Below are 24,854 nucleotides of genomic sequence, written 5' to 3'. Positions count from 1 at the left end.
ATGCCACAGGCAGGCCAGGATTTGTTACCTTTTGGACAGAGAATGTGGAAAAGGTTCACCAAATAAGAGCCAACGCCGTTGACCACCAAAGCTCCACTTTTTATCCATGAACTTTAGAGGGATGAAAGCTGTGACCCGTTTGTGATCTTTATTTATAATAGTGTTTGACTGTCTGGAACAGCAGATCAAAGGAAAGGTCAGGGAACACAGGCTGGACTGTGTTTGGAGAGTATCACATAGACCAGATGCAGCACAGTGGTCTCACACAGGTCTCCATCCGCCGGTAGGCTCAGGATGAAATGCATGAGGGGGTTGTTTTTTGATCTGGTGTCTTTTGATGGTGTTGGCACTGAACAAATATAGGCAAGACGAGGGACATTTCTTAGAGAAATACTGCTATGCTTCAGGGCAGCTTAGAGGATGATAGAAGCAAATGTCCGCTTCAATGGATTGCTTTGGCTGAAGACAATGAACAATGATAAAAAAAATACCTGTTTATTAAATTTATTTAATTCTGGTCAAATCTGGTTTACAAAACTCACATTATTTCATTCTAACAAGTAAATAGTTGTGACAAAGATATCCAAAATTTCAAATATTTTCGGAAAATTTACAAAAGAAAAAGCACCGCCATCTGTTCAACTGTGATATGTTACTCTGCCAACTGAGTCTGCTAGACAAACTATGTAATGACTCTAAATTACCTGAAGTGTTATGTTCGGTTTTCTTTCCCCCGTAATACTGGCACTCAATACATATCAGTTGGTTTCTGTGTATTTGTGTCTACTGATAGATTTGATTCAGAAATACACAGAATAATTAAAAACGAACATGCACATGATACTGAAATGACTGAATATAGAATATAGAATCTCCTTGAGGGCAAGAATGAACTTTCACGCTCAACTACATGTATAATATTTTTTTAACTGAAATGATTGAATAGAAATCCCCATCTACTGTGTAGTGTAAACCAACAAGGCCAGGGGCTAGCTATGTCTGCTGTAATACTGTAACATACATCAAGTTAAAAGGCTGTAGCCAAACCGTAGGGCACTGTAATAACAGTATACTACTACTTATAAACAAGATCCAGGAAGTGGGTTGACATTATGTTATTTTTAGACTACCTTAACTGAAGTGAACGTGTGTACATATGTGTGTGTGTGATTGCAGGCACGTGTAATGAGCTAATGGGTGTTTGGTTAGCTTTGCCCTATGTGTGTGTGTGCGTGTGTGCATGCGTGCTTGCGGGTGTGCATGTGTGTGTGTGTGTATGTGGATGCACATCCAGCAATATATCACAAAGGAGTACTCACCAAGATAGGCAGACTGACAAATAGCTGCTACAGGGGCCTTGGGGTAAAAGGTTGTGTTTTGAAAGTGTGTATGTTTATCTGTGTCTGTGGTGTGTGTATTTGGAGAAGGAGGACATTGATTGACAGTCCCCCCCCCCCAACAGAGTGCTTTAAGAAGTGAAGGAGTGCCGGCCGTAGCCCACCGAGTGGAACCCTTATCGAAGACACCCCTGATTTACAATCTGTGCACTCCCCGAAAAAAGGTAGAGGGTAGACTGGGAGAAGGAGCGAGGAATGCAGTTCCAGCCCCACTGTTTGAAGAAAAGATGGCTAACACTTGGGCTTGTCCCTCCCCTGACAGGAATTGACAGAGATGTCAGGGCAACAACAGCAACTATCACTATTCCGAAGCTAAAGCAACCTGCACTCAATCAGTGTGGAGGAAGTGTGATACGTCTGTGTGTCCTGCAAACAGACCCAGGGCATGAACCAGCAAAGATTACATCTTGAGGTTTAAGGGCCGAAATATGCAGGAGGGGCAAATGCCGCTTCTGAAGAAACATTGGTTTTGCCTCTGTTAGCAAGGGGAGAAGGGTGGGAGAGGCGGATGTGAACCATTGTAATTGGTTATGAAGGGTTAGGGCATAGCTAGAGAGCTTGGGGAGGCAAATTATTTAGTTTTTCTCAACTCTCAATAAGACAATGAACAAAATAAAATAAGGCCGGGTCAAGTGTCATTCTTTTGGAAAAAATGTCAGGTGATCATTCCCTGAACCATCGCTGAATTGCAGTGGAAACAGGGAAAGCGTAACTCGGTCATGGCTCCTTGTCTTGTAACCTGTAATCTGGATTATCTTTATCTTCATATATTCTCTTTTTCCAGCTTTCCCCTTTTCTTTTCACTGTGTCCAACCTACATTCTTTTACCATTTTATGCCACGTTGTTTGTCTTGTCTCTTGTTCTGCCCTGCTTTGCCTTCCTCCGTCTGTCTCTCCACCCTCCCTCCTGCCAATCCCTCCAACCTCTCTGATTCTTAGATCCATCCCTCTTTCCTCCCTCTCTTCCTGCTCTCTCTCTGGCAGGCCACCCACACTTCCTCCAATATGCAAGAGGGTGAGGGAGAGAAAGTGGGAGAGAGACAAAGAGAGGGGAGAGCAAGATCTATAAATACAAAAAGGCCAAGCACAGTTACAACACTCAGTGAGCTCGGCACCACTTTATATAACTAGGCCAGTAAAACAGATTGTGTCAGATGTTTAAAATGCCATTTGTATTTCTGAATCGTTTTCTGAATCAGAGAAGATTCTAAAAGCAGGTGCCAGGGGCTGCCAATCTTTCAGAGTATTTGTTTAAAAGCACGAGTGTGAATACAAGCACCCACACACAGTGGGCAATGATAAGCTTCCTAAATAAGACTGTCAGGTCTACATGTTTAATGGAGATGGTTGGGGTTTTATGAACTTGTATCTTATCCAACAGATGTAAATGGTGTAATAATAAATAATAAAAAAGGTACAGAACCAGATTCAACCAGAAAAGATTTTACAAATGTTTTGTGGGGTTACATTGACCAGCAACATCTAATAATTTCATCCTTTAGACCAGGTGGCCATTTGTGCCAAATTTCCAGAAATTCCCTCATGGCGTTCACAAGAATGGGGTGAACATGAGTGACCTTGATCTTTAACGTCCGACCACCAAAATCGAATTAGTTCATCCTTGAATCCAAGTGGACGTTTTTGCCAAACATGAAGAAATTCTGAGAAGTTGTGATCGGGCAGGATTCAACTGAATTATTGACATTAATACAACTATGAATATCAATACAATTAATAACACATTTTATTAATAACGGGGCACAAACCTGAGATCAGGGTCCAATAACCAAACTATAATTTAAGTCTCAAGATCTAAAATCAACAAACAATCATGTGGCAGGGGGAAGCAGCAAGATCAAAAAAAAAAAGTGATCTCATGAGGGATCATGACACTTGAGACTACAAACAAAATGGCGAAAGGGATAGAAAAGTATATATTTTATTTTATAATATATACCTGTTTTTCGATTATGTTTACACTATGTTTATTGTTTTTTTTGTATTGTTTTATTCTATTCTATCTTCAAATTCCTTGTATGTGCAACGTACTTGGCAAATAAACAATTCTGATTATTCTGAAAACTACAAACATGACGGATGTAGTTTTTAAAATGATCATGCCTTATGAGCGGCACATGTCGACTTGAATGGAAGAGAGCGGGTCGTAAAAAGTATCCTTCTCTTCCTCTGAAGAATGTGAATCTCCCTTCTGCAGGTTGAAGTTGGGGATCCAAAACAGTCTTTTGTTCAACCAGCAAATGTAGAACTATTCCGAGGTTTTCTTAAAAGCATCAATGTTGCGCCCCCCTTTAATGCAAACGGAATCGCATGGGGTCCCACCTTGGTGAGATTTTAACATCTGGTGGGGTTTAGTGTTGTTAAACCCAAATCAGGCTGTTGAACCATGTAGGCCCAACTCCCTTTGTTCCAACCACATGGTGAAGGCCCAACAGAGATATCACGTTTACGAGAATAGGTACGTACGAATGGACAGATGGACCATCGGACAACCCAAAAACATAATGCCTCTCAGCTGTAGCTGAGTGGAGGCATACAAAGTACAAGTACTAATCTTTGAGCCATGTGTGTCGTAATTTGATCAATAAAATGATTAATTTCGACTATAAATATAACTACTTTAAGTGAGCTTTGAATCACTCTCATGTACATATCATAATATGTATAATATATTTCAATACCTTCTTCTTCATCTTCGCATTCTTGAAGATGGCGTGCACCCTCCAGGTCTTGGCAAACATGGCACCAAAAGCTGTTGTGTATCCAACAATGAGGATCCATGTCCGAACCTATCAGAACAACAGGGACAAACATAATTGTGTTATGTCTTAAACTGGTGATCAAGGCTTAAAACAACATCTGATCTGACAGGTATTTGCATTTTTCTCAAGATGTTCATTTAAAATAGCATTGTGAAGCCTTCTAAAAATACGAAGCTGTCAAATTAATTTTTCCTCCCTAAGTGTGGAGCTTTGGGAGAACGTCCTGGACCATGGAAGCTGTCACACTCCTAAGAGCATTTCATCTTGATGAGAAACAAAACGTAGACCTCTTAGTGCTTCCGCACAAAGGACACTGCTGACGTGTTTTAAAATTTTAGAATTTGAATAAAGACTATAAATAGCTACAGAGTGCTTCTGTGCTTCTATGTTCGAATGCTGCATGTGTACAGGTTTGTTTTTATGTGCATATCTGTGTGTGCCTTTCTGCACCACAACTATTGTAAACCCTTCACACAGTTACACCTGACTCTCTTCACCTGCCATTCACTAAAATACCTAGAGAGAGCAATAAAGCCAGGCAGGGACAGAGCACTGGGTAAAGAAGACAGCAAAAAAACAATTACACCGTTCATTCTCAAGGAGACCAGCACATATTGATTGGTGAGGAATGGATCAACCTCTGTGGGCCTTTGCTGTAGAAGCTTGTCTGAAGTGACATACTCTGTTTTGGCTCTGCAGCAAAGCTTCATCCAGGTGGTGGCAGCTTGAGACGTGCCCTGCCTCACATTACACTGGTGTGCATGTGTGTGTGTGTCTTTGTGTCTGGAAGGTGGTATCTCAGGGGAAACCGGTTATCACTGTAATCAAAACTCTTTAATTAATCCAGCATCTACATAGTTACATAGTAATGCTACCTGGGGGGAGACATTTAATGTGCTCCACGCTAGCTAGAAAGCCAGAGAGAGAGAGTCACTCTGTTTTCACTCATGCCCGGTCACATCGTGCATGTTTTAGCAGTATTTAAGATATTTTAGCTCATGTACAGAACTATTTTGTTCGCCAATGAACAAGGTTCAATTAGATAAGACTTGGAGCTCACTTCAACTTCTATTAATTATTTTCTGTATTTTTCTGTATTAGTGTATAAGTGTTGAGGGAACTCACAGTGCAGAGGGTCTCAAACTCTTTGTCAGAGACGAAACCTCCATCCAGGCCAAACAGGAAGATAGAGGCGTAGGAGAGCATGCCTCCGAGGATGATCAGGTTGTTCATGTAGGGACTGGACATCTTGATTAGTCTGGGAGAGAACAGATGGTTAGATTAGAAAGCATTAAAATAGAATAAAATAGAAGATATCCTATTCACCAGTAATACTTCAGAATGATATTTAGGTATTGAAGAGAGTGAAACGTGAAATAATAATCAGGGATTCTCATGCTTCATCATTCTTTTACTTCAATACCATTCAGTTTGCTGGGTTTCTTCTCTATTTTCAATCAAACTTCTTTCTCCCTTAACACCAATCCCTCATTTACTTTCCCGCTCCACCGTACGTTTATCTATTTCATCTTCACTCGCAAGCCTTCATCTGACCCCTCCCTCCATCCTAATACTCTTATAGCTGGGGCTTCACCAATCCTGAATGCTGACCTGTGGTTGCGGTTCTTAATGTTGAAGAACAGAAAGGTCCCTCCCATGAGCATGCCCAGTATAGTGATGGTAGACAGGATGCTGTATAGGGGTAAGTTGATGTGGCGCCGCTGCAGACGCACAAACGTACGATCCTTGGGAGGCTCTACTCCTGTGAAGAAGATGCAAGAAGGATTTGTTTCAGGGTGAAAATATCGAAAACCGTGGATTTCTGTGGATTTCTCCTTCTCCAGAGAGGGTTCTCTCTTCAATTTGACCTGCCTCCTTCAAATCTTTTTTCGTTCAACCACAAAATAGTGTCACTGCAGCAGACATCTAGTGATTTGAAACCAATTTCCTGGTCCTCAGTTACCCCTAGTTGAGTGGATGTATCTCAATGCACCAAAGTCAAGTTGTTGTGGTTAGACACTGCACTTTCTTATCTTTTGCTCTATTTTTCTCCCACCAGTGTGCCAATCGATCGGCATCATCTTACACATCTCCACTTATTGTGGTCAGGGATGTGGAAACAAGCATCATGGTACTGTCCTAGAGTTTCTTTATGTGGGGCAATGCCGACAAGATGGAGAAAAAGTGTGAGGGTGGTGAAGGGGGGAATAGCCAGGGGAATTAAACAAATTATTAAGTATGGCAACACAGGCCAACGTGGGAGGAGTGAAAAATGGACCGGTAAATAATTTAGCTGATGGAGGACAGTTTAGAGTGTTAAAGGAGAATTGCGAGTCCCTAACGGAGTGGCGGTGGAGTCTGAGTATGTCTCTATGTCTCTATGTGTGTATTTGTTTTGGAAATAGTTTGGGTTCAAGTGAGCGACAGAGGAAAGTGCTGAGCAGGTAAGTAAATGGCCTTCAACATATATATATATATATATATATATATATATATATATATATATATATATATATATATATATATATATATATATATATACACATATTAGATGCATCAGGACACTTTTTTCTTCAGTGAATTTTACATCCCTGAGACTACGCGGACACAGTCACACACAAATGTACGCACCAACACCCATAGCTATGTTCTTCATACCTTGGAACCTTATGGAGTTGTTGATGAGGTCCAGGACATCAGCAATTGCGTTGTACTCTCCTACCTTCACCTCCTGGCCCTCTGTTAAATAAACACACACGCATAGGAAGACATTACAATAAATATGTGTACTTAAACTGACTTAAATGATTGGCTTAATGGTTCCACCAATTTAGGAGTTTTCTTGCTTGGTTTTCCAGCAAGTCATGTAAAATATCTCAGGAGGCAGCCTGAATGGTTTTTAAATGTAGTCCCAATAACCTGTATCGAGTGAAAATATAACAGAGGCTACCTACAAGTACATCTGATTTAAACACTTTGGCGCTGTGGTTAGCGAGCCTCAAATCACAGTGAGATCCACCTGAACCTATTATTAGTAAAACAAAATACCCCTTACATATAATTTTACAGCGCTCATTTAGATTAAGATTAAGATCCTCAATTTGTAGATTTCAGATAAATCTTAATAGACACAGGAAAAAGTCTTCCTGTTTATTTATTTCACCTCAAGGAAACCTAAAGTGCATCAGGATAGGAATCATAGAAACAAGCTAAGCTGTTTTAAACAAGCAAGAGCAGATTTCAATGATACGAATCTTCAATGTATGTGGTGGAAAATAATGAATAAAGGCAAATTAATCTGTCATCAACTACGTTTTTATATTTCAATATACATTGACATAAGTATCTCCAGATACAGTCAAGGGATTGTAAACCTCTGTACATCCCAGACTGCAAACACCACCGTCTCTGTGGTGTTCTGGATAAACGCAGCTATTTCAGGATTTAGCGTTCTCTCTTTTAGACACAATTATGAGTCCCTCAGGTGTAATACTGAAGGAAGCATGACCCTGTTGGACAAGCCTGGGCCTTCACTCTTCTTCCCTCATGAAGATTACTCGCTAAGAGTGTGCACCAGGGAGGAAAGGATGGGAAGAGGGGACAAATTATTCTGATTATTTTTCTGTACGCACAACAAACAACCTGCATGCCCTTCTGGTGTGCATGCACAAATCTGTCTCTGCTTCTCCCTGTTATCCCTGTTAGAGGCCCATTGAACTCCTCAGCAGCGTTGTCCTTGACAAGGAAAATGACAGATAGCATCACCTTATGCAGCATCACAGGGCACCGCGTTCCCCTTCTCCTCTCTGTGAATCACCTCATTTGATCTCAAATTCTGGCATCAAAGCATCAGTAGATGTTGGAAATATTAGACAGGCTGTGAGTAACAATTTCAGAACAGTAAATGTCACGTGCTGTATACACAATCAGGATTTGTACATCTCAAAACTTCTGAGAGCCGACCGAGGATCAATAACCATGTTTGCCTTGACCACGTCCTTTGTTAGGATCTCAACAGTAGAAGGGATTGAAAAACAGCACTCTTCCTTTGAGATGCCCAAATACTATCCCAGCACTCTATCCCCACAGGGAATATTCATGGCGGCAGCGGGCCTGCAATACTTAACCTGTCGCTCAGCCTGTGCAAAGGCATTTCACAATTTTTTGTTGGATTAGTCATTTTAAATATCTGTAAAAATCAGTGAAATTTGTTAACTGGACGTGAGACAACTTTTAGTTTCCGGACATAATATACTCATGACAAAATATTTGAAAATATAAGACCCATACTGCTTATGCCTCTGTGCAATAAACTATATTTTTGTTAAAAAAAACATAAATGAGCTACGATATTGCACTGGGTTCCTTCCTTCTTTACGATTAACATGGTCACTGTAGTTTATTTTTTAACCAATCCCACATGTAAATACTCAATGGAGTGGAATAAAAGTATACAGTAGCAAAAAATGCAAATACTCCATTAAAATACACGTTACTACGTAAGCACAGTATTTGAGTAAATGTGTCTGGTTATTGGCATGCTAAATATATTAAGAGTTTTTTTTACTGATGCAGCTGCTACTAAAGCTCAGATAACTTGTCCTCTTTGGAGCAGAGGCTCATGCTGGTATGAACACTAAAATATAAAAGTGTTGATTGCCAGAACTCATTTGCAGTATAACTCTTTTATAATGCTGAAATCTTTTATCAACACATTATGACCCGTCTTTGTAGAAGTGTTAGTAAATGTGATTAAATTAATTTAGAGTTATTTTATATTCTTCTCACATTAGTTGGTCTTTGATCAAGTTCATGATTTTATTTTGTTTCATGTCAGATCTGTAAAGTTACAATATGAATAAAAAGGCTGCTTCATTTAAAAATATTGGCTGTACAGTTCACTGATTTTCTTGTGAGCTATTTAAATTGAAAAGGCCGTGAGAAGACTAAGACGCCTGGAGGTAAACTGACAGTAAGGGTGTTGCTAGTTAAAATTCCTGTAGTGTAGAAGATGATAGAAAAGCAGGAAATGAATTCTTACTTGAGGGTTGTTAGAAGTAAATCCAATCATGTATCTCTAATATCCAAAACCTCTTCACCTTTTACCCTCACCATATATGTATCAATGAACCTCTTCTCTTCTGACAGAATGACAAAAGCCATGTTTTCTTATTCACCCTCACATTGATTTAAAATCTGTACTCAGAAGGACCGCGACTGTGCTCAAGACCTCTGGTAGCGAGCTATCTCTTATCCTCATGAGAGAGGGAATACAAGCCATTGAGGCCCCTGACTAAGAATGCCTGACACGGGGAAATGGAGGATCAGACTCTGAGGGCAGATGATAGGGTCATGTTGAGGATCACTGCCTTTTGAAATATTCAAGCTGGGGCTGTCCCTCCTCTCCTCTCCAACCAGCTCAGGCTCTTGTGTGTCAAAAAGGTGACGCATTCACAACCCTTGACAAGTGAGGCAGAAGGGATGGAGTGAAGGTTAAGGAGGGATGGAGGAGGTGTAATAAAGCTATAAGACGATTGTGAGAGATAGATGTAGCATAGGGAAGGATTTGGTTGAGGGAGAGATACGTGGCGATGATTCAGGCAAAGGCTGAAAAAATTCACCAGAAAAATCGAGCCCGAACACGTAAGTCTCTCTCTCTCTCTCTCTCTCTCTCTCTCTCTCTCTATATATATATATATATATATATATAGCCACCGTTACTGTTTAATTGTACACCATGGATGAATTTCTGATTTCTGATCTTAGACTCACTTGAATTGTACAGTATTGAGTTAGTCACTGTACTCATTTCCTATGCGCTATAAATAAAGTTGCTTCAAAACAAAAAACAAACTCTTTCGCTTAGTCGGCTTACAGTCGGATTCGAGTACTGCGACTGCCTTTTTGTTCGTCCTCTCTCACATCTTTCTTGACCTCGTGCCGTTTTCCATCCAGGTCAAAGAAAAGCAGCTGGTACAAGACATCTAATGTTTTTAACTATTCTTCCACAGAATCCTATGTCACCTAATGTATTTAAGAGGGGGTGCGTCTTCATCAGAGTCAAAAAAATCCTCATATAAGCCCATTTAATGTCTAAAACACCACTATTCTAATAGGGATCTACTACACATAGGAGAGTGGGTGACAAATATATTCTCAATTGATGAAAAGTACATAGATCGGAGACATAACACATCCATAGACCTTTCAAAGACATCGTATTAAATCAGCCGCAGCATTACATAGCCTCTATCAAGCAACGTGATTAAATGATGAGTAAAGCTTGACATAAGCCTGTAGAAAACAAGTCAGGCTTTGCTCTTCATTAAGTCCTTAAAAGTGTTGAGTTCAATGACCCAGGAAGGCGCTCTACGTAGCAATATGTATATATTATCTCCACCTGATGGTGTAATTATTTTATATTTATTATTATTATTGCTCTTATATACATTTTTGTTTTTTGGATTTCACTATACAATGACACGAAGAATGAAGTCTTACTCTCACACTGCATATGTATTTACTGTACTCATTTTGTCTTAATTGAATATCAAATATTGAAATGAATATAAACCATGTGGTCTCATATTTTATCAAAGCTACTGAGCAACAGAAACAGCAACCAACACCAACAGAGGCATGCACACCAGCATGTTTATAAACACACACACACACACACACACACACACACACACACACACACACACACACACACACACACACACACACACACACACACACACACACACTGATGTATGCAGCCAGAGGGCTCAAGCCCGTCTGCACTGGGGGAGATAAGATGGTGAGGCAGAGAGGGCTGAACAGCACCATGCAGTGTGCTACATACAGTCTGGGGAGCCTGGGAGCTGGGAATCCCCTGCATCAAGATGGAATCTCTTAGTTAGTCTCCCACTCAGCAGGCCCTGCTGGCTCAAAAATAACCCCAGGATGATGCTATGAGGACAGAGAGTGTGTTTTTGTGTACAAACCTTGACGGTCCAGACATACATCCCGTCACCACGGAGGAGATCAAGCAGGTAAAGCACCATGGGCCTTATGCTTCCAAGTTTTAGATTCACCTAACCTGCCCCCACACAGTCACAGAGTCGGGCATCTGTTTACATAAAGACTTGTGGGGATTTTATTCACAAAAGTGAGTGTCTAAAACATTTCGTATTTTTCTGACAAACAACCCTTGCAGTCATGCGAATAATGACTAACCTTTCTAGAAAAACAACTAATGAGATAAATGTGAGTACAAAGCTTTTGACTTCAAAACTGTGAAATCCGTCAGCCTCCCTTTGCTGTGTATACTGTATGACTCTGCTGCAAGCTTTTCCTAAGCTGTATTGGTCAGGATCCATTATCGGCACTGGGTGTATCAACCGTGGCAGCCTTCTGGCTTGAGAAAAATTGTAAGTGGCTTTCCAAAAACTCTGGTAATCCTGCAACATTTCTGAAACAATTGCAGGTTTTATTGAACACAGATGTGCAGTAGCTGGAATCCAAACTAATTCTAACTTCACCTCAGTGGAGTCACAAGAGCAAGTGTGGATAGCCGGAGGCGGCAAAACAAATTTCTTTATGCTTTGAAACAATGTGTTTCATTCAAAATAGATTGAGCAAAAGGTAAAGGTTTGCAAACAATATACACAAATGACTATGCAAAACCAGAACAGAAAATCTAGACAGGTTAATGTGAGGAATAGAGTAGTATTAGTGTCACTCATACCTTGAAACTGGTTAAATTTGATTGTGCCCATTCTCTCTCCGTTCCGAAACATGACTTGGCCCTAAAAAGAAGAAAAAAACAAAACACATAACACATGAAACATTGGAAACACATATTTTATAACAAGCAACCACCTTATAGGGAAAAACAATTGGACGTCTTTGATTTAAACTCCACAGGAACAAGACAGCAATTTCAAGCCAGGCAGCGTCTGTCAAACGCAGACACAGTAGACAAAAGCAATTCAACTTTGTGGCAATACCGTAAGGCATATTCAAATCCATGTGGCTTCTGTCACCTTATCTCGCCCATGTATTCTCAGTCTTTCTCTCTCTCGTTCTATTTTCTCCTTCCCCTTGTCTCTTTATCTCTTTCTCCCTCTTCATCTACAAAGACTGTTCAATTAATTCAGCCAACCATCTGCTTCATAATTACACATTTAACTGGGTTCACATATTTCTGGCTGGCTAACAAAACAGGTGAGAGTGGGGTTGACAGATAGATAGACAGATAGAGAGAGAGAGAGAGAGAGAGAGAGAGAGAGAGAGAGAGAGAGAGAGAGAAGAGAGAGAGAGAGAGATAGCAGGATAGAGAGATTGAGAAATAGACAGAGATATAGATATATTTAGAGATGGAGCATTTGCATTAGCTGATTAAAAGACAGCTGAGGGGGGAATATGGGGAAGGAAGCTGGAGAGCCAATTTTGCCTCAAAAAGATGACAAGCTTTGAAGTAGCAGAGCAGGATCCCACCCCTCTGTTTGAATCCCAGTCTTTGTGTGTCATCTTTGATGTCAATGTGCATGCACTTAATATGTTGTCACATTATGCTTATGTGCATGCATGTGGCCCTATCCCTGATGATGCATTTGTGTGAGCAGAACAAGCTACTTCTGAGACACCGGGCCTCCAGTGCTGCCTTTACCCTGGGGATGTACAACAGATCCTCTGCTAACAATTTCACACCCTAATGTCAATCTGACTTTTCAACACTAACACGTTTATTTTGTTGCACACTGCTCTTTCCTACAATATGCTATGCAATTAAGCCCGTAGTCGTGTAAGTAGAACTGTGCAGTGCACCTCGGTTCAGCTCATTAGATATTACATTCAGATAACTGTTGTGTGTAAACAGGGTCAGACAATGTGGGATGAAAATAGGGGAACTTGCCTTGAACCTGTAATGACTGAGTGTATGTATCAAGGCTTCCCAAGTAGCTAGCTTCCTCATTATGCTCTCGCTATGCATTAACATTGCCACCATAATTGCCCTTTACATCAGCAAAAGTGGAGCTAACACAAACCTTATTGAAATGGCGTGTAGTTATTTTAACAGCCCCTAATTTGTTCTCTCAAGTGTATACACGGTTTGGAGAATATGCAAAGAATATCAAACGTATGCAGAGGCACTCACTCTTATATTCTTAATTGCAACTAAATGTCTGTACACAGATTAAATTAAACTCCTTTGACCAATATTATAAAAAGCTACTGTAAAGCCCTCTTTCTACAAGGTATTATGCTTCTCTGCAGCTTAGGCAACCTCACTGGAGTGTATTGACCCAGACAGGTGTCCCTTGTCTACTATTCAAAGGATGTTCAGACCTGAGTCACAATGTTGGCTGATGAAGCAATCCCTGTGTCGAGGCATGTGTGTGTGCGTGTGCATCTGTGTGTGCGTGTATGTGTGATGGTGGAGGCGGCCAGGTATCACTTTGGCTGAGGAGATGAGAATACTGTCAGTGACAGGTGTGCCGAGGTCAAATGAAATGTCTGTCTGTGGGCTGCAGGTGTGGCATCCCCCAGGCATTCAGGGTTTGAGTTAGAAAACCCTGTTAATGTGAATGTAGCTGTGATGCACACACATTAATAGTGGAAAACAGATGGACATAACACCCCCCCAACACACACACACACACACACACACACACTCTCTCTGTTTTACCTCAGTGTGGCTGTCTGTCAAGCCTCGGGTTGTGCTACTCACCATTACCCAGAAGGACACTCATACCAACATAATGACCACTGACCACAACAGCAACACAAACAAACATACTTGTCATCTCCAATCACAATGTGCTGTGTCTCTTCCCAGCAGCCCTCCCGGGTAAATTCCAGTGTACATCATCCTGTGGTTCTAGCAGCTATCTGCACTCTCTGTGCCCTGAAAGTCTCTCCCAGCTAATGTCAGCCTTTTTCTCTATGGCCCTGACAGCAGCCAGATCAATACTGTGGAGCCCTCCATGATCACTCTCCTGCTGCTGCTGCTGCTGCTGCTGCTGCTGCTACTAAGAATTCAGCAGGACTGAGATCAGTGCAGAATGGACATGGTTTGGTCCCATGAGATCTGTGTGTTTACACAGCAAACACAAGGCGCAAAATCGTGACATTGGGAGAGACACGAGGCTCATGTCAAGGTATGATCCCATATTATCAAGCATGCATGCACACATGTAAATCAAGGTAGCAATTTCACTGTGCATGGATTTATTTTATTGGAAACCCAGTAGGAATCATTGAAATTCACAATTAAACCGAGCGAGTTGTGTAATAGCCCCTTTTGAAATCTGAATACGAAAATAGCATAAAAGATGTATCCAGTGTGGATGGGAAATTGCCTTCCTCTGTCTTTGTTTGTCATGCGTGGGTGGAAGTTTCTATGTACTAAGTGTGTGCTACATACAGGGAACACTTTTGATCTCATTTCATTTATCTCTTTAAAGAACAGCTTTAATAGTGAACATATCTCAAATATTTGGGTACAAAGATGCATTTAAATATGTTTGCAATGCTGCTGTATTTAAACCACATATTGATTACCACATGCGCAAGGTTCTTGCTCAGATTTTGTTTAATTCTCATCAGGATTGTGGTTGTCAAAAACAAACACATTATTATGAGAATAATTTAGCTTTTTTAGGACCTCAGCAAAACAAGAGCAATCAGATTGACTGTCAAATTACTACTATGTCCATTTCCCATTACTTTTTGTGCAAAATCAAAATCAAATCAATTGATTCATTTCTTCATCCTTTATGCCAGCCATCCCTTCACCATTACATTGTGACAGCAAGCTTTCATTTATACAGTGGGACATCAATGAGGCTTCCACAGGTCAAAAGTAACTATGCATGTATATAAAATAATATACATGGGTGCAATGTAAAGTAAGGTAGATATATGTGCTACGTTCAGAGTGAACACTCACTTTATTTTTTTTAAATCTGAATGCAGGACTTATACTTGTAAGTAGGTATTGTGGTAAATGTACTCATAAGTAAAGGACTTATTCCACCACCAATGGCAACATCTGAAGAATCAATATGAGTCAATACTAATATTAAGAACTGGAGAGAATAAGATTGCTAGTCTATCCAAACAACCTAACAGGACTTAATTATCTATGTGTGTGACGCAGATAAAACGTGGAGGAAATGCTCCACGGCCATCAAAATTCCTGCACGGCTTTGCATCCCTGAGTCTCTGAGGGAAGACTCAATGTCAGGCTGGTCCTGATCAGAGATCAGTGAGAGCAGAGGGGTGAGGAATGACGACCCGGAGGATTTGGTAGAGTGCTGCAACATACATACGCCTTTAGGGACACTAGCCATGAAGGAACTCACAATAACACCAGTCAGTAGCCTGTTCTTTGTCTTTTCTTCTCTTTTCTTCCGTTGAAAACTATACTGTATTTCTATCATATTATCTATATCCATTTCTCTCTTGTGTTGACCCTTACTTCAGTCTCTCACCTTTACTTATTAGTCAGTGTTTATTACCTCCCTAATATTACAGTGTAGCCAACCTTTCTCCCTTTTGTCCTCACTAGCATTTGTTTTGGCTATTTATTTGAAAACAGTTATGAATATAATACGAGTAATGTTCTGCTTTACTGTAAGGCCCTGCATGCCTACTGGCTGTCTAAACTGGGAGCAGCATGGTGTCCTCAAATAATGGGAGTGTCCTTTACACAGGAGCAGGAGAGATCCTCTAACAGCTCAATAGGCAGGGAGAGCACATGCACAGGCGTGCGCAGATACAGACACACACACACACACACACACACACACACACACACACACACACACACACACACACACACACACTCAGCTTGTAGATAGCATAGCCACCAGGATCAATCTTGAATGCATTGGAGTGAGTCTGCAGCACCAAATTACACCACTTTAGGCATCCTCCAGAGACGAGGATGGCTAAGAAGTCTTCTCTGCAAACAAGCTTCCAGCCTACAAAGCAGTAATTAATGCCTCTATGTGTTTCTTGATTTTGCAAACATAGAACATACATAGTTTATAAGCATAGACACAGAGGGATGTTATATTTTTCCCCAAAAGATGCTTCTTTGTCAGTGCTAACATTGTATATGGTGTTTTGATTGTGTGGCTTTAAACCATCTTTTTATCTTGTATGTACTGAATGTATGTATGTGTCTTTCTTCTTTTTCCTCACTATACCGTATATGCCTAATCAATATTAACAAAACCCTTTTTCTTGCATACACATGTAAATGTACAGACCATGAGTGTCTGGGGAGTATCCTTGTGTTTGTGCTTCTCAACTAAGTGCACAATGGGTCCTCTGATCACTCAGTTTACATTATGAAAGTGAGTGAAGTAAGAAAAAAACATTTTAACTACCAACATGTCAGACTGTGCCATATTTAAAAATATAGCAATTTGCTGCTTAACTTACTGTAACACCAAAGAAGTTGGTCTCATTCATGACGTCCAGCACCAGTTTTCCCACTTCGCGGTCATCCACAGTGAAGTTATGGAAGGTGTTCTGCCGTTGTTTGACCCGGAGCAGTTCCATCACTCGAGTCAAGGTTTTAGCGATGACCCAGATCCCATCGTAGGCAAAGCCGTGAAACTTGCTGGCCTCCACACCTTTCTGCTGAAGCTCTCGGCTGTACTCTCTCTCATAGTCCTTAGGGGTCTGAAAGGGAGGGAAGAGAGATCAAAAAGAGAAAATGTGCATCTCCTAACTTAAAAAAAAAAGACATTAAAGTCAGATCGCTTCAAATGTACTATTATTGGTGTAACTTTGTCCAATTTTCCACACAATAGATATCATTTCCCAGGACTTTTCCTGGACATTTTCAGTTATTTAGCTTGCTAGACAGACAGGGATCACAGCATACACCAATATGTTCCTCACTGTCGAAGTCTCATCTATGAAATAGTCTCTTACATGCTTAGAAATTATCTGAATATAATGCAACAATGCCTGCAGATGTACAGTACGTTGCTCTATTGTGAAGCTACCGCTATAAAAGTTAAACATCTCATGTCATGTTATGGTTCATTTTGCATAAAAAAAGCAACAATGCGTTTGAAGAGACAATGCTAACAATTAGGTAAAAAAGGCCCTGTATCCAGCCTGTGTTTTGAGCTCCCATTTATTGTTTTTGCCCCGGGTTCCCATTTGTTATTATTCAACTTTCTCAACACACATTTGAAACCATTGCTCCAAGCCAGAATTTAATCACGAACCTCAAACCATTGCAGGCAAAACAAGCTAGCAAGCACATACATTTTAGCGACTGGGATCAATGACTGGAAAATTGGTTTTCCAGGACGCATGGGAACCCTGAAAGTTACTGAAAATGCTGTTTTAGCATAAATGCGACTGTACTGGGTAATGCAGTATAAAAATAAATCTCATGGTTGATCTCTGGTTTAAAAACATGCATCGGAAGTTTCTTTTTGTGAAGATGGTACGCTTGTTTCATTGTATCATTCAGACACAGGAAACACTTGTTGTAGGTGATTCACCTTCTTGGTACTGTATTTTTTTTTTTTTTACTTGTTTTAACATTTAATGACACATTTAATTTAACAACCATGTTCTTAACTTAAGTATAACAGTGGGTGTAACTCACCCTGCCAGAGATGCCCTTGATCTGGCGAGCGCTGAGTGGCTCAAAGTCCACACTGATGTATCCCTCCATGGCTGTGAGCAGCTTCTTGGTGGTGCAGTTGGTGCTGTTGGCCTGCTCCCACCAGTTGCCCTGGTACCAGCCGGGGATAATCCACTGGTATTTACTGCCAAACATGTTAAGATTATATGCCTGGGAAGGGGTAGGAAGAAAATGGAAGTTGAGGTTATATAACAGCAGGAGATACAGTATAATATATGGAGATTACCTTTTGTGTAATTATTCTTACTTTATTTGAGCTGCTACAAAACTGAGCTTAAAGAATACTTAAATCATGAATTAAGCAACAAGAGTAAAACATTACACATGAGCCAAAACCATATAAGGGCAAATTACATCGCCCCAATCACTAAACCAATTGTTTAACAAACAAGATGTAATAATAACTTGGCAGGATATCTGACAGCTTTCACTTGTAACTGAATGTAGGGTAAGGACTTACACAGCAGAAGACTTTGGATGCCAGGTTCTCGTCAAACTGGCCGATGATGATTCTAACGTCATTGTCCTGAAAAAAGAAAGAATAACACGTCATTACTTAAATGGCAAATATGAGCAGGATGCTCACACATTTCGGGCGAAGCAATGGCTTAGATGCTAACGCAATATCAAGTTCATGGTGGGAAAAAAGATCAGGCTCTGGGACCAACAATGTAATTTAGTGTGCACATGCATATCAATAGTACTGTACAAAACACAAGCAGGTGACACAGCTAAAAATTTCCCCAAAACTAATCCAATAATAAAGACACAGGTTTGATGAATCAACATATGCTCAACAAAGCCAGAGGTGATGTGTGAAGAATGGAGAAAAGTATATCACAAGGCCTTTATTCAGCCATGACACTTCAGACAGGAAGACACCAAATCTAGCAGCAATACAACAAAAAGAAAATATGAATACTGAAAGAATTCAATATGTTATTAAATATAGAATTTAATGGAGGACCTACTTTATCATGTTGGTGTTACTCACAAGGTGTTGTTGTCGAATAAGATTCTCATTCTTTGGCAAAATATTCAGTACTTAAAATTGAGTGCATTTTTAATGACAATGACATGGTCTCAAGTGTTTAGTCTTATTTTGATCAGGTGAAAATGTTATATATTGCAAACAATCATCAGTTGAAACCTTGCAATGCAAATATTAAACAGATCACTCAGACAAACTGTTTTTTAGTTGGGTTGAATTGTAATGAAAAATGTATTTGAAGGCACCTTTTTAAAAAAACAATAGGGTAATAGACACACCAGCTGGATTTTCAATGCACCTACTGTATAGTGTTCTGCCTTTATTCTGGATATTGAGAAACCATTATGAATACAGTTCATGAATTCATCTTCCCTCAGGCAATCTCTACCATATGTCATGCATCCACAAATCCGAGGGGACACCCAATCACTGTCATTTTAAATCCAATTCCTCGAGGCGATTAGACACACAAGGAGCTAACCAGCAAACAACGTAGGTATGTACGTGGATGTACTGGATAAAATATATGGAGAAATCAGAAAGATTAGTTACATATGTGATGATAGAGACATACATGGATATATATATATATATATATATATATATATATATATATGTATATATATATATATATATATATATATATATATATATATATATATATATATATCTGTCTGTTGGTCTGATAGATGTTAATGTACTTCCTCCCCTCAAATGTTTTCATCACATAATTATCTATATAGTTTCTAGCATTGCATATGGGACACACACACACACACACACACACACACACACACACACACACACACACACACACTAAAGAGCATGAACATTTTCAAAAAGCCGAGTAGTTCAATCAAAAGGCTTCTCATTAAATCCAGAAAGCATTCTGGGACATTTAAAGGGATGTTTTGTAAGAAGCCCTAAGTGTGTTCCACTGTGTGTGTGTGTGTGTGTGTGTGTGTGTGTGTGTGTGTGTGTGTGTGTGTGTGTGTGTGTGTGTGTGTGTGTGTGTGTGTGTGTAAAATTGCAAGTGGCTACTCAATAACACTGCCCTACACTGGAGGAAAGGCACTTAACCCAAATGACTCCAGCCTAGGACCACAGCATCAGTATAAATTCTGGCCTGTCTGACAAAAACATGAAAAGACTGTGTATAGTGGGCCAGGGCATTAGTGAGTGTGATGTGTTTGTCCATTACAGATGGACTACAGATGGACTAGGTCACTACAGGGCTCCAAATCACCCTTGTTGCTTGAGCTTTTATATAACTATAACAATAATTGCTTTCAAAGAGGGGAGTGTTAAGGGCAGCCTTGCCGGCTTTATGCGTGACAGGGCTGTTTGTTACTTTATGATGGTGATATATATGTGATAATGGTTTGAGTAATATTGCTCCTCATAAGCACGATCAGGCACTGTTAAGGCTTATTAGGCACACACACACACACACACACACACACACACACACACACACACACACCTGATGGCCTTTTTATGAGCTTATGGGAGACGTGATTTGTAGACTGGCAATATGTTGCTATTGCCCACTAAACCTAAACCATCTCCCCCATGTCTGTTTGTAATGATTTCTGGACACAGATTTGTGTGTGCGTGTGTGTGTGTTTGATGGCTAATTGATCCTAGGTGAGCAATACATGTTATACATACTGTTATGACCACATATGTTGTATTATTATCTGAGCTGACCTTCAAAATAAAAGTTACTAAAATATCGTCAGTATCCGTCACAATATCTTTACATTTCTGACCTGGTCAACAAACTCAAAACCAGTCTGCAAACTGTGTTTCAGACTTAGAATATGGAGTAAGGAGGACCATGTGTTCTGTTTGTTTTTTTACAGTGTGAGACTCTTCCTGAAGCTTGGTGATATTTGGGGATTTGAACAAGCAGAGTTGCTTCATCAGAGAAAAACCCTGCAGATCACAGGAACAGCAGCAGCGTCTGCGATTATATTATCAATAACCGATCATATGAAATGGACAAACTTAATATGGTAATATCTGTGCAAACCATTTGTCTTGAGCCTTTTGTTTACAGTGGGGATTTTATTAGTACATTATATATTTTAAGAGATATTGTGGTTGCTTAAACCACCACAAATACATCCACAACCCAAGGGGAGCACTGAACTCTAAAATGGGAAATAGCTGCTTTTCAAATAATGTATTAACTGAAAGAGAAGTTGAAGTTGTACATATGAACTATATTTGAGAATATTAATGAAAGGTATACATGTATGGATGGTTCTTTGACATGCAAAAAGTGCAGCATCAGTGAGGCAATTTTTTTTTTTAAAGAAATGGACCCTTACTATGTCATATCTGCGGGGTAAGAGTTCTGAATGCATGATGAATAATTAAATCATAATAAATAATAAAGTGTTTTGGACTTAATTTAGATTTCAGGACATTTTTTCTCATGTGGCCCTCTATTGAATGCAAGCTCCCTTAATTGACCTTCAGTCACAAAAATGTTGAAAAGCCCTGGTCTATAAAATGTATGCTAGCATTGTTATTTTAGTGTTAAATTTGAAGAAGAAGACTTGATTGTGGGTAAGAATGGGGGTTTTACGTGTAAGCCTTTGTTTTCAGATATTGTTTCATCAGCCTGTGTCCAGTAACATAAGAGAAGAAGAGATAAAGATTAAAAAAAAAAGCAGAAAGCGACAGAGAAATGTTGACGGCTGCTTCGATGCCTTGCAGCAGAAATGCCTGTCTCTTTTTTGAATATTCCAGCTGGATCACAGATGTAAGTGCTCTATTTGTGGATCACACAGTGACGCCATGGCCCCCTTATCCCCCCCCACACACACACACACAGTCGCACATGCACAATCACACAACATAGAACCAAAAAAGGACCAGCCTTTACAACGAAATCTGTGTCAACCTCTACCTCATCATCATGCTACGTAGCTGTCGGGGAGACAGCAAACTGCTGCTGTGAGAGCAGCGAGAAACGGACCATTAGGGTGTCAGAGTGGCCCCCGCCCACCCTATCCTATCCTATCCTATCGTCCTGAAAAGCTTTCGAGGCGACACTGTGATTTGAATATTTAGCGTTGATCAAGGAAGGATGGTGTCAGCTTAAAATGTCAGGCTTCAACATTGAGAGTTGCACATATATAGGAGAGACAGCTTATCTTGCCGTTCCTTCTCTATCCCTCTGTCTTGTCCCCTCTCTGTTGCATTTCTTTCAACCTGCTCCATGTTGCATACGTCATATCTTCCACTCACATGTCAAACCTCTTTCTTTCTTTCTTTCTCCAACTCTGCTTGCTTTGCTTCTTACATATTTTCTCTCACTGTGCTACATATCTTTCTATCAAAAATATATATTTAACCTCCTTTACGCTCAAATCATGTAGTGAGTTAAGCTCATTAGACATTAGGTCATGTTTCATTTACTGCCATTGACATTGTTTCCTGCTGTAAATGATTTGCCGCACTGACTCCCTGTGCATATACGAGTGAGGCCAGAAGCATCTCTGACTGCCTCTGGAGATAGTTTGGAAAATGTAGCCTTCAAACTTGACTGCATTTACATGTGATTATTTTTGCATTTTTGCTTCGTCAAAGCGATTCTGTTTAATCATGCATGTTGAAACAAGGAATACATGGTTGAAAATATGCAGGTCTAAGATCTCAATATCGGGTCTACTTTTGTTCTGTCTCATTAAATGTCAAAAGAGAGAAGATGAGAAACCCTGTATGCATGTGTGGTACACATGCATACAGGGTTTCTCATGCATGTGTCCTTGTTAAGCTGCCCTACAGTCAGATAACTTATTCATTGTCCAAGATTGACTTCGGATGGCATCAACTCAAACACAAATACAGTATTTTGTATTGTAAGAATTGTAACTCTCTTCATTTGTTGCATCTGAATAAAAGTGACCTTGAATAATTTAACGTTTTTATTCATAGTGAGATAGAATTGTTCAGGAAGGATCACTTACCTTGAGCTTCTTGACATTGACACAAGGATCGTTTGAAAAACTTTCTGTGTCTGCAATCTGGATGTCTGCTTTCTCCAGCTCATTAGTTAGATCATTCCTCACCTAAAAGAGGGGGAGAAAGAGAGACAGAAGGAATTGATAAATTACCGTGATTTGTTCCTTGCTCTGTTTATGGGTGACACCCCCTCCGGGGATCTTCCTGGTTGTCGGTCCCATCGAAACAATAATACTTAAATGTTTTAGATCTTATATCTGTATACAATGTATATAAACTAATGCATATAGTATGTTCAAAACAAGATAGATAGATGAATGCTATTTAATGTTCTCAGCTGGTGTCTGCATGCTTTATCTTAAATTGTGAGTGGAAAGGCAGAAACACAAGCGTCTTAACATCACAGCATGACAAAGACATATTGATTACTGAAGACATTAAAACCGTCAAAGTTAGATGTGTTTTTTTTTTTCAGAATGACGCAAGAAAGGACATTTTATGCATTGAATAATCTCAACTGGTTAAAAAAAGATGTATATATAAAACACAAGACACATGTAGAGATGTAGATGTATCTGTATTCATCCCTCTAGCTTCCCTCCTTAAACTACAATTTTAGAAAAGGCCTTTTTTCACCGCAGTCATTTTTACTTGTCATTGCAGGAAAAGCAGAATTGTAACTGATAACGATAATGATGGCTCTGTTCCATTGAGGTGTTCTAGTAAAGCATGCCAATGAGCCATCATGCACAATGTCAGGGCCCTGGCATTGGCTCACCTACATGGAAAACAGCCATTCTAAATGTTTCACCCGTGTCGTCAAAATGCCTGCTGTGAGAAAAATCTACAGTATACATGCTGAGGTTTACTGTTGACATCTTGTTCTCTCTCTTTGGCTTCCCCTGATGTCCTCCGGCCATGCCCTGCGGCCATCGGCCTCTCCACCTCCACCCGAGAGATTGGCATTAGGGGCCATGATGAGACATCAGACAGGGTGTGCGCTCAAACGGGCATGCCAAGCTCCGTTGGCAGAGACAACATGTAACAGTTCAAGGCCCTGTGTGGTTGCCCTACATTTATTTATAGTCTGGCATGTGTGCCGTTGGTTTTATCTATATTTATGTTTCCTAAATTGCTTCAAATACATAATGGGGACTGCCATGGCTATGAATGGAATGAATTGCATACATAGAAACGCTGTTCCTTGAGTGATACTTCATCCAAAATCCATGTTTAGCTTGAAGTTTTTTAGTAGTGTCCTCATTGAAAGATAATGGACGGTTGGATCCGCCTGAATTTATAATATTTATAATGACAGGCTGTCATCAAAGAACAAAGCCATCAAAACTCCCATGGAAACTTTTCAAACCATTCATGCAGCATATACTTCCACTACTTGCAGAGACAAATGGAGGGCAACATCCTGACTGGCAAATATATTTATTTATTTAGCCATATTTTGACTAAAATAACATTGGAATATGCTGCAATGGAATGGAGAGAAGTGGAATATGCTGAGGGAGTGGTTTAACATTTGCTAACATTTTTAATCTGGTTTGTGCTGTTAAAAGTTAAGAATACTGAGATCAGTTGTACAGTATACATGACCAATGCCTTGTTCTCTTTCATTCAATACATGTCTTATGCCTTTGTGTAAGTGTGTCATAAAAAAAAAAGTGTTTAGGAATACAACACAAATAGCTGCAGCACATCAAAGTGGTGTGAACATACAGAAGTAAACATTTCCAATTACGTATATAGTCCATGCCTGCTTTCACTACCATTACATCCTTCACCATTGTATTTTGTTGCTGTTACAATTAGTCATTACAACTTTGTCATATAATAGACCAGAAGATGGCTGCAATCAAATCAATGAAATTAAAGTCCAACTATATTTCCCTCATGTCTCTAAATGTCTGCTGTCATAATTGCCTGCAACCTTCACTCTGTACATCACTCACTCCTGTACAAACATTCCCTCCAATGTACTGTTCGCTGAGCTGAAACAACAGAGAGGCTGGAGTGGATCAATACAA

At 39.9% G+C, this 24,854-nt stretch overlaps 1 protein-coding gene across 1 annotated transcript in view; it reads right to left on the bottom strand.

The window, feature by feature from the left end:
* The window catches only part of gabbr2 (gamma-aminobutyric acid (GABA) B receptor, 2), a gene marked incomplete at both ends in the record, with an annotated part of 156,504 nt that overhangs the window by 43,877 nt on the left and 87,773 nt on the right, over positions 1–24,854 (bottom strand). Inside the window, 9 exons of the mRNA XM_079231766.1 lie at positions 4,097–4,204; positions 5,303–5,435; positions 5,789–5,939; positions 6,836–6,916; positions 11,910–11,970; positions 16,619–16,861; positions 17,808–17,996; positions 18,307–18,372; positions 22,821–22,922. Coding sequence (XP_079087892.1) covers positions 4,097–4,204; positions 5,303–5,435; positions 5,789–5,939; positions 6,836–6,916; positions 11,910–11,970; positions 16,619–16,861; positions 17,808–17,996; positions 18,307–18,372; positions 22,821–22,922 — 1,134 coding nt within the window. The remainder of the gene's footprint in view (positions 1–4,096; positions 4,205–5,302; positions 5,436–5,788; positions 5,940–6,835; positions 6,917–11,909; positions 11,971–16,618; positions 16,862–17,807; positions 17,997–18,306; positions 18,373–22,820; positions 22,923–24,854) is intronic.

The sequence above is a fragment of the Taurulus bubalis genome, assembly GCF_910589615.1.
Source record: "Taurulus bubalis genome assembly, chromosome: 16".
NCBI classification, from domain to species: Eukaryota; Metazoa; Chordata; class Actinopteri; order Perciformes; family Cottidae; genus Taurulus; species Taurulus bubalis.
This window is presented reverse-complemented; position numbering and strand designations above follow the sequence as displayed.